At 42.5% G+C, this 11,584-nt stretch overlaps 1 protein-coding gene across 1 annotated transcript in view; it reads right to left on the reverse strand.

The window, feature by feature from the left end:
• Positions 1–11,511: 11,511 nt before the first annotated feature.
• The window catches only part of FAM227A (family with sequence similarity 227 member A), a 57,081-nt gene continuing 57,008 nt past the window's right edge, over positions 11,512–11,584 (reverse strand). The window contains exon 17 of the mRNA XM_006155378.2: positions 11,512–11,575. Coding sequence (XP_006155440.2) covers positions 11,512–11,575 — 64 coding nt within the window. The remainder of the gene's footprint in view (positions 11,576–11,584) is intronic.

Genomic DNA, 11,584 nt, shown 5'->3' on the forward strand with positions numbered 1-11,584 from the left:
CGAGGGCGGAGGGGCGTGGCGAGGGCGGAGGGGCGTGGCCCCAGGTAAGGAGCGACGTGGAGCCACGAAAGGGAGTGCGCAGAGGTGAGAGAGGAGGCGCGCTGAGGAGAGAGCTGTGGCGAGTGCTCTGAGAGTGGGAGGCTGAGGTGAAGACCCTGAGGCGGAAGAGGGGTACTGAGGAAAGTGGCTGAGGTGGGCGAGTGGGGACGAGCAGATGCACATCTTGATCGAGATCCTCGTGTTTGGAGGACGAATGTGCGGGTCCCTGGACCCTGCCCCGGGCTTCTCTTTCCACTCGAAGTGTTTCGCACCTGGCGCCCTCGTCGGTCCCTGCTACCTCGGTGTCCCTAAGTTCCCTCTCCGCGATGCCTCGCTTGCCATGTGCCACCCTCCTGTCTGTGACTGAGACACCCAAGGTCCATTCAGGATGGAGAGTAATTTTTCGTCGTCTTAACTTGAAGTTTTAAATACACCACAGAAGCCAAACATATTTGAGTTCAGTTTTTAAAATAGAAATTTGAGGCCAACCTTCGTGCCAGCAGAGCCATCGCTGGCAGCGTCATCCTCCTCCCCTTAAATGGAGACTGACTGTTGCGGAGAGTCATGAAACATTTGAAAGAGCATCTGTCGAGGTGGAGGCTGTGATGGATCTTGGACGAATATCTGTGCAAACAGTTCTTTGGGTTCAAGACCTAGAACAGGGCGACCCTTTTTCTCCTGTCTGAATCATTTCGCTGCAATAAATAGCAAAAATCCCCACAGTAACAGTTGGCATTTTGTAAGACTCACCCCCACCCCTGCAGGTGGATCGTTTAAAAAGTCAACAAATAACTGCTATGGCGCTCCAAAATCTGTTATTTTCCAGAAACATAGCCTGTCCTTCTTGTTATATGGAAATTAATGTTCAGTTGGAGGAGGAACTGGTTAGCGATGACAGGCTTTCACTCTGAAGCCTCACCTAAAGTAATTATAGTAACTTTTGAACAACTTGTTTGAGGAAGACATCAACAGTGCACAGAGAGCTGCAAAGAGCACAGCAAGATGATTTAGGGGAATATAACATATGTAGTTTGGTGTAGTGACAGCTGGGAGAGAGAAATGTTCATAATATTTGAAGGTTGTGTGCAGTACACTTAAAGAAAGAAACGGAAACCAGCTGAGTAATGACATATTCATGAAGTAAGGATTAAAATCTTGTTTGGCTATCATATTGACAGATCTACAATTTTAAAAATGTTTAAAAAAGAAAACACAACAAAATCTGGGGGTAGTTAAAAAGTGCACATAAAGACCTCTCCACTTAGATCAGGACAAAAGAAAAGATTTGTCTTTCATATCATGTAAAAATTCTCAATATGATGAGGGTGGCATTTCAAATCTGTAGGGAAGCGATGAATTCAGTGAATGGTGTTGGAACAACTAGGTAGCCATCTGGAGAAAAATAAAATTGGAACCATACTTTACACCTTATACCAAAATAAATTCCAGAGAAATAAAAAAAGATTAAATCTGAACAATAAAAGCACTAGAAGAAAATATAGAACAATTTTTAAATTATTTCATACTAACATCTTTTTAAGTATGAAAAAAAAAAAACTCAGAAGCCATAACAGACTGTTAGTTACAACTATATTTTAAAATGCTGGGGCGCTGGACTCCCACATGGCCTACCATCATTCGAGACCCAGATCACACCAGCTTTGCACCCTATGGCAAAAATCTTAAAGGGGGAAAAAAAAGAATAAAATGCTACTTTCCTATCCACGATGCAGAGCATGGCAAGTCAGAGCTTTTGTGTCAATTACTAACCTAATAATATAACTTGCCAGTGTTTAAAATCCTTCAGCGAGTCCACGATGTCTATATAAAAATCTTAAATTTAGTGTCATTTTTAGGATAGCCTAAGAAATGAAGAATTAGGCAATGGGATTACAAAGACTGGAATTTTAAACCATTACGCTTTACTGCCCCTCTGTGGACAACCACCTTATAACCAAATAAAAACAGTTCTCCACATGCAGTTAGGCTTTGGCAGACTGGTGCTTGCGACTACATTAATATATTATTGGAATTTCAAGAACTCATATTTGAAAATGCTGTAGCAGAGAACAAAATAAAGGCTTACAACACGCAAAAATAATTCACTGGGTAGATTTCCCCTTTAATATCGTTAATTCAATAAGAAAATATTTATTGATGCTCAACTATTTGTCAGGTACTATGTCTATAGTCTATCTCACCATGTGAATATTTTCATTTTCCTCCATAGTATGGCTTTATGATTGAATAACAACTTCGTTTTAGAAATTAGAGATAATGAATTACTCCAAAGACAGATTTAGAGACGTTTTCCCTGACACCATTTGCTCATATTCTGAAGGTAATAGAACTTAAAAACTTCTTCCCCATGTCTTCTGGAGACATTTCTTTATATTACAGGGTTGTTGTAAACATCTAGAGACTGTTCACTTCCCTCTCTAGAGAGGATTTTTTACCTTAAAGGGCAGAGCCCTCTCCCCCATTCCTGGAGGGGTGAAGGGACAGATATACTTGTTCTATTTAAATCCCAAGTCTCAGTTATTTTTTCATTTTATTGTCAGAGAGTACACTCTTGCCAGAGACAGAAAAAGAGAGAGAAAACACCCTCCAGCAGGGTGTGGTCACCCTGCACTCCTTTTTCCTCCATGGGGGGGGGGGCGGGGCGAGGGCGGAGGGGCGGGGCGAGGGCGGAGGGGCGTGGCCCCAGGTAAGGAGCGACGTGGAGCCACGAAAGGGAGTGCGCAGAGGTGAGAGAGGAGGCGCGCTGAGGAGAGAGCTGTGGCGAGTGCTCTGAGAGTGGGAGGCTGAGGTGAAGACCCTGAGGCGGAAGAGGGGTACTGAGGAAAGTGGCTGAGGTGGGCGAGTGGGGACGAGCAGATGCACATCTTGATCGAGATCCTCGTGTTTGGAGGACGAATGTGCGGGTCCCTGGACCCTGCCCCGGGCTTCTCTTTCCACTCGAAGTGTTTCGCACCTGGCGCCCTCGTCGGTCCCTGCTACCTCGGTGTCCCTAAGTTCCCTCTCCGCGATGCCTCGCTTGCCATGTGCCACCCTCCTGTCTGTGACTGAGACACCCAAGGTCCATTCAGGATGGAGAGTAATTTTTCGTCGTCTTAACTTGAAGTTTTAAATACACCACAGAAGCCAAACATATTTGAGTTCAGTTTTTAAAATAGAAATTTGAGGCCAACCTTCGTGCCAGCAGAGCCATCGCTGGCAGCGTCATCCTCCTCCCCTTAAATGGAGACTGACTGTTGCGGAGAGTCATGAAACATTTGAAAGAGCATCTGTCGAGGTGGAGGCTGTGATGGATCTTGGACGAATATCTGTGCAAACAGTTCTTTGGGTTCAAGACCTAGAACAGGGCGACCCTTTTTCTCCTGTCTGAATCATTTCGCTGCAATAAATAGCAAAAATCCCCACAGTAACAGTTGGCATTTTGTAAGACTCACCCCCACCCCTGCAGGTGGATCGTTTAAAAAGTCAACAAATAACTGCTATGGCGCTCCAAAATCTGTTATTTTCCAGAAACATAGCCTGTCCTTCTTGTTATATGGAAATTAATGTTCAGTTGGAGGAGGAACTGGTTAGCGATGACAGGCTTTCACTCTGAAGCCTCACCTAAAGTAATTATAGTAACTTTTGAACAACTTGTTTGAGGAAGACATCAACAGTGCACAGAGAGCTGCAAAGAGCACAGCAAGATGATTTAGGGGAATATAACATATGTAGTTTGGTGTAGTGACAGCTGGGAGAGAGAAATGTTCATAATATTTGAAGGTTGTGTGCAGTACACTTAAAGAAAGAAACGGAAACCAGCTGAGTAATGACATATTCATGAAGTAAGGATTAAAATCTTGTTTGGCTATCATATTGACAGATCTACAATTTTAAAAATGTTTAAAAAAGAAAACACAACAAAATCTGGGGGTAGTTAAAAAGTGCACATAAAGACCTCTCCACTTAGATCAGGACAAAAGAAAAGATTTGTCTTTCATATCATGTAAAAATTCTCAATATGATGAGGGTGGCATTTCAGATCTGTAGGGAAGCGATGAATTCAGTGAATGGTGTTGGAACAACTAGGTAGCCATCTGGAGAAAAATAAAATTGGAACCATACTTTACACCTTATACCAAAATAAATTCCAGAGAAATAAAAAAAGATTAAATCTGAACAATAAAAGCACTAGAAGAAAATATAGAACAATTTTTAAATTATTTCATACTAACATCTTTTTAAGTATGAAAAAAAAAAAACTCAGAAGCCATAACAGACTGTTAGTTACAACTATATTTTAAAATGCTGGGGCGCTGGACTCCCACATGGCCTACCATCATTCGAGACCCAGATCACACCAGCTTTGCACCCTATGGCAAAAATCTTAAAGGGGGAAAAAAAAGAATAAAATGCTACTTTCCTATCCACGATGCAGAGCATGGCAAGTCAGAGCTTTTGTGTCAATTACTAACCTAATAATATAACTTGCCAGTGTTTAAAATCCTTCAGCGAGTCCACGATGTCTATATAAAAATCTTAAATTTAGTGTCATTTTTAGGATAGCCTAAGAAATGAAGAATTAGGCAATGGGATTACAAAGACTGGAATTTTAAACCATTACGCTTTACTGCCCCTCTGTGGACAACCACCTTATAACCAAATAAAAACAGTTCTCCACATGCAGTTAGGCTTTGGCAGACTGGTGCTTGCGACTACATTAATATATTATTGGAATTTCAAGAACTCATATTTGAAAATGCTGTAGCAGAGAACAAAATAAAGGCTTACAACACGCAAAAATAATTCACTGGGTAGATTTCCCCTTTAATATCGTTAATTCAATAAGAAAATATTTATTGATGCTCAACTATTTGTCAGGTACTATGTCTATAGTCTATCTCACCATGTGAATATTTTCATTTTCCTCCATAGTATGGCTTTATGATTGAATAACAACTTCGTTTTAGAAATTAGAGATAATGAATTACTCCAAAGACAGATTTAGAGACGTTTTCCCTGACACCATTTGCTCATATTCTGAAGGTAATAGAACTTAAAAACTTCTTCCCCATGTCTTCTGGAGACATTTCTTTATATTACAGGGTTGTTGTAAACATCTAGAGACTGTTCACTTCCCTCTCTAGAGAGGATTTTTTACCTTAAAGGGCAGAGCCCTCTCCCCCATTCCTGGAGGGGTGAAGGGACAGATATACTTGTTCTATTTAAATCCCAAGTCTCAGTTATTTTTTCATTTTATTGTCAGAGAGTACACTCTTGCCAGAGACAGAAAAAGAGAGAGAAAACACCCTCCAGCAGGGTGTGGTCACCCTGCACTCCTTTTTCCTCCATTTCCTTCTTGTCAGTTTCTTGAGCACACACACACAAATGCCTGCCACGTTTTTCTTTTTTTCTTTTTTTTTAAGGTTTTTGCCATGGGTATGTGTGCTTGGCAGAGAGAGGAAGGGAGAGGGAAAGTGAGAAATAACCCCCAAGAGGGGATGGCTATGCTGCAACCATTCTCCTCGGGTTTTGGGCACACATGCACATGTACTTGGCATGTTTTTTAGGCCACTGGACCCAAGACTTCAACCATAAAGTCTACCATGTGGAATTCAGCACCTTAATCACCATGCCACTTGCTGGCCCCTAAACATAATTTTAAATGACTACATAATATTCCATAGAATGTTTATATTATTAATTTCTCTATTACAAATTAATGTAATTTTTATACCTTTTTTACATAGTTTATTTTCTATTTAGGATTACTTTCCTTAGGTAGATTTCCAGATAATACATTTAAAGAGCAGGGACAGGAGTTGATTATGCCACAGCTCTTACAGAGCTTGCAGTCCAGCAGACAGGACTGCCTTTATACAAATAATCATAAAAAGAACTATTTGAAAAACTGTGAAGACCAGCAGATGGCGGGATGGTTACATCACTGGACTCCCACGTGGTCGACCATGGTTCAACTACTCAGTGACTTAAAACACCTGGGTACATGTGCGTGCCCAAGATCCCAAAAGGAGAATGGAGGAAAAGGGATTGCAGTGTAGCCATCCTCCCTAGGTAGTGATTTCTCGCTTTCTGTCTCTCTGTCTCTGTCTCACTGGTAAGCTTATGTGACCTATAGCAACAATCTCTTTAAAAGAAAAAAAAAAAAAACTCCAGGTATGTGTGCACGTGTGCCCAAGATCTGAGAGGATAATGGAGGAGAAGGGATTGCGGCGTGACCATCCCCCCTGGGGGTTGATTTCTCACTTTCTGTCTCTCTGTTTCTGTCCCTCCAGCAAGTGCTTGTGCCCTATAGCAAAATCTTCCCTAAAAAAATAATTAATTGGGGCCAGCAGGTGGCATGGTGGTTAAGGGCACTGGACTTCCACATGGCAGACTGTGGTTCCAGTCCTGGACCTGGCAGCCTGCTTTCTCACTTTCTCTCTCTCTCTCTCTCTCTTGCTCACTCTATCCCTCTCTGATCAAATTAAAATATATAAATGGATAAATAAAGTTAAATTAAAAATTCTAGAAAAAATAGTTTAAGTACTTATTTTAAAAAAGAAGCCTGTGAAAATGTAGAAAGGAAAAAGTGTACTTTTTCCTTTCTAATTACACAGATATAAAGGTGACTAAGGCATCTGTGCCATAGAACTCACAGTCTTTAGGAAATCAGACCCATAAACAGGTCATGAGGGAAAGTGAGAGAAAGTGAGAGAAAGTCCCACCAGGTCCGGGACTCAAACTGTGTTCAAACATGTGGGAGTCCAGCACCTTAACCAGCATGCCACCAGCTGGCACCCCCATGTGTTTTTCAAACCTCCAGTTCCAGGATTCAGACTATGTGGTCAGCCATGTGGGATAGAGCCATCTTACCCTCCAGGCCACAGGCTGGCCCCTTAAATACAGTTTTAATATGTATTAGTATATATGTGTGTAACAATATAGATAATAAATGAGAAAGCCCCAAATGAATGTTATATATAAATATATATGTTTATACATCTATATTTTGTCGGTATATATAACATATGTTACGTATATACATGCTTTATATATTATATACTTATTTATATATTTATACAATATAAATGACTGCTATACACAAAGCATACACACCTAACAGTTATTTTGCGCTTTCTCATTATTCAGATTTATTTCCAAATTTGACAAACTTATAACTTCAATACATATCTGTGACACTTAATTTACTTTATTTGTTTAATAACAAACGCTACTCAGCTGCAGCTTTCTGCTAGATACGGAGATAAAGCTAGGCACCTGCCCTCTGGAGGCCTGAGTCTAGTAGAGAGGACAAGGACAGAAACAAATGATCACTGCGCAGGGTGGGATAAGAGAGATTAGGCATGCAGCTGGGACCTAGTGGCACTCCCCCTGGAGGAGTCTCAAAGGGTGGTGGCCTTTAATTCAGGGCTGGAAGGATCAGAGAGGATTTGCTAGCTGCACAGGGTGGGAAAGGCAGAAGGAACACAGAGGTCTGACATCAGGGAGCTGTAAGTAGTTCTGCTAGGAGGAGTCTCAGAACCAACCGGGAGAGTCCAAAGGGAACATACATTTGTTGAATACCTGACAGTGATGAGTGGGTGTCAGGAAATGTGACATCCACATGCTGCAACTGACTGATGTCTTTTGAGTCTTTTTTTTTTTAAGGTTTTTGCCATAGGACATGTGTGCTCACCTGAAAGAGTGAGAGAGAGAGAGAGAAAGAGAGAGAGAGAGAGAGACAGTGAGAGGGACAGTGAGAAATCACTTCAGGAGGGATGGCTATACCACAATCCCTTCTTCATTCTCCTGTGATTTTGGGCACATGCACCTGGCATGATTTTCAAGTCACTGGGTTTGGGACATCAGCCATGTAGGAGTCCAGCACCTTAATAACCACTACACTACCTGCTGGCCCCCTTTTAAATCTCTTTTAATTTACAGAGTCCTTCTCTCATTTTCCCTTGAAATCTATTTGTTAAAAATAAATGAAGTTATTAGCCCTGGGGTTTTCCACATATGGCCTATATTTTGCTGATTGTATCCCATTGGTGTCATTTACTGTGTTCTCCTGTTGTCTGTAGAGCCTATTGGATCTAGAGTTCAGATTACATTCAGATCTGATTATTTCATAGACTATTCCATAGGTGGTGGTGTGGTCTACCATCAGGAGGCGTTTAATGTCCATTTATCTTTTGGGAATATTAACCGCCATTGATGATCAACCTAGATTTAATTCATTAAGGGTTACAAAATGGTGGTATTTAATTCTATCATTCTTTCTCTTTTTTCCCCCCTTTTTTTTGGGGGGGGGTGCAGAGGGCATGTCTCTTGTGGAAGAGAGACAAAGTGAGAGAGACAGAGAGAGGGGAGGTGAGAAAGCACCTTCTAGGGGGCATGGGGACACTACAATCCCTTCTCCTCCGTTTCTCCCTCCATTCGGGATTATGGACACATATGCACATGCACCCAGTGTGTTTTTCAAGCCTCCAGGTCCCAGAATCCAATCATGTAGTTAGCCATGTGAATTTAGCTGCCTTAAGTACTAAGCCACCAGCTGGCTCCCTATCACTTTCTTAATTTACCAGGTAGAATATTTCTAAGGGGAGACTTCCTCACAGACATTATTTGGTTGCCTGGTGATACAGTTCACAAGGGAATGGCATGAGGAATGCTGATTTCGTTCCTTTACCAGTTTTCTTTTCTTTCTTTCTTTTTTTTTTTTACTTTTTTTATAATTATTTATTTTATTATTTTATTTATTCATTCATTTATTTTTTAATTTAACCAGAGAGAGATAGAGGGTGAGAGTGAGAGAGAGAGGAAGTGAGATAGCAAGCCACCAGATTCAGGACTCAAATCCTGGTCAGCCATGTGGGAGTGTCCAGCGCCTTAACCACCATGCCACCTGCTGGTCCCCCTTTACCAGTTTTCAAAATAATATGTTGGTTCCCTAGTATCCTTTAATAGTGGCCAATCGCTTTTTAAAAAGTTACCGTTTGAATTTCCAGGTGAAAACAAGTTTGGCGTGCTTCAGTCAGTGGCATTGATTATGAAGAATGCTCAAATGGTCCTGCCTTTCACTTAACAATATCCTCTCTAAGTTGACTCCTGAGTCTTCCGAAAGACTCTGGTCTTTGGTAGACTTACTTGCTGTCTAGTGTGACAAGATGTTCCAGGTTCATCTCATGATTTCCCTGTCCTAGACCTGGAACTAATCATTTCTTCCAGGATCTTTTCATCCTTTTAGTGCAAATAATACAAGATCATGGTCTGGGTTGTTACTCCTGGGTCAGACTTTTCTTCTAAGTCATTTTAACATTTTAATGGACAGAATTCGAAAATACGCTTTTTAAAACAACAACTTTATTGAGGTGTAATTGACATACGAGAAACTGCATGTATTTAAAGTGTGTACATGGTGTGTCTGCACCCATGAACCTGTCGCCATAGCCAACACTGAGCACATTCATGACCCCCGAAGTTTCTTTGGGCCTTTGTAAGTCTTTCCTTACTCCCTTTCTCTTCTCTCTCTAGCTATCTCCCTTGTTCCTCCGATATTTTGGATATGAAATTCATTCTCAAATCATAATCAATTCAAGATCAGGACTGTATGGGACCAGCAGTTAGCGTAATGGCTATGTCGCTGAACTCCCATGTAGTCAACTGCGGTTTGAGTCCCGGACCCGATGGCTTAAACTTGCGCCGGGCGTGTGTGCGTGCGTGCCCAAGATCCCGAGAGAATGGAGGAGAAGGGATTGAGGCACGGCCATCCCCCCTGGGGGGTGATTTCTCCCTTTCTGTCTCTCTGTCTCTCTCTGTCTTTCTGGTGAGCACATGAGCCCTATAGCAAAAACCTCTCAAAAAAAAAAAAATCAGGACTATAGGGCTCTAACTATCTCTTCTAGTTCAACATCTGCATTTCCTTCCTTCCATGCTGAGAATACTGATTCTCGGCCAGACTGGGAATGACAGAAGGAGAATATCGCAAGATGACTCATTTGCTCTGTCCTACACTGCATTCCGCCTGCTCCCCCATAAAGGGCAAAGAGTTCTTCCCCATCATTTTCCCTTCTAATATTTACAAAGAGCAGAGACATGTGTTTTTATCTTTAACTTCCTGAGAACCCAATGGTTATGGGTCCCTGGCAATTTCTGGAAGGGGTCTGTGTAGGGATGATCTTGGATAAAAACTATGCAAAAAATTGTTCAGAGAGACGGCTGTGCAGTCTGTCATGGGCCCAGCACACCATGAGGCCTTCTTTCTGGGTGGGAGCTAATGGTAGAGGTGGGAAGGTAAGCAGGCTATGACAGTCCATCCTGTAAGCACTACCAGAATGGGGGAGTACGAAAGGCTGTTGGAACACACAGAGGGCTATTTGGGCCAACCTTGATGTTGGTGCATCAAAAAAGGCTTCCCAGAGGAGGAGACGCCTAAATGGGGTCCTGGAGGCAGAAGCAGGAATTTGCAATGTTGGGAGTTTGTAGGGAGGAGAAGCAGGTGCAGGTATAGAAGCAGCAATAGGCAAAAGGTCCAGAAAAAGAAGAGAATACAGCTCGGAGTTGGCAGGTGGAGTGGTGGTTAAGATGGCTGGACTCCCACTTGGCTGACTGAGGTTTGAGTCCTGGACCTGGCAGCTTGCTTTCTCACTTTCCTTCTCTCTCTTCCTATCTCTCTGTTCAACTTGAAAGAGAAGGAAAAAGAAAGAAAGGAAGGAAGGAAGGAAGGAAGGAAGGAAGGAAGGAAGGAAGGAAGAAAGAAAGAAAGAAAGAAAGAAAGAAAGAAAGAAAGAAAGAAAGAAAGGCAATGAACAAAATAAAATAAAAAAGAAAACAACACACCTCCACTGCAAATAAACGGTTGATTGTGGCTGGGCTGGTAAGGGCAGGCTAGAGAGGCGCTAGCAATCTGTGCTGCCTGCAACCTTCCGCATGGCAAGTGGCCATCATGTCCTGGTTACGGGAGAGTAGACTGTTCTTCATAACAACTAGAAATCGTAATAGCTCATGGCAATTACTAAGTGAAATTGACTGCAACACGAACTTTGCATAAATGATCTCATTTAACCATCACAACAACTCTCTTAGGTAGGCATTTCCTTTTTGCATTCACATGAGCAAGTTCGAAAAGGTCAAGTCACACAGCTACTGAGGCTACTCTGAAAGAGGGCAGGGATCCAAAGGCCCAAATGTGCTCATGCTGAAGCTTGAGCTCCTCCCCATTGCCTTTCCTCTGCCCCCTTCACCTGGGTATATTATCCGGGGAGTCACCTAGTGTTATACTGAGCGTTCAGGTGCAGACGTGTCTCTAGGGGAGACCCCGAAAGTTGCAAGAGTCCACTTGCTACTCCTTGGTTCGGGCAAACAGCCATCAGTACCATTTCTTCCCTCTCGGCTATGCCAGGTGGACTGCTCAAACACGGACCTGGAACTCCCTTGTGTCCTGAGGCCCAAATGGTAAGGCCTGAGCCCTCAGCCCAGCTGTAGGTCCTTCCACAGACTGGTCCTGGCGCCTCTGTTCCCAGCGAAGTCGCTCCTGAAGGAC

Source organism: Tupaia chinensis, unplaced genomic scaffold, assembly GCF_000334495.1.
Source record: "Tupaia chinensis unplaced genomic scaffold, TupChi_1.0 Scaffold000450_1, whole genome shotgun sequence".
NCBI classification, from domain to species: domain Eukaryota; kingdom Metazoa; phylum Chordata; class Mammalia; order Scandentia; family Tupaiidae; genus Tupaia; species Tupaia belangeri.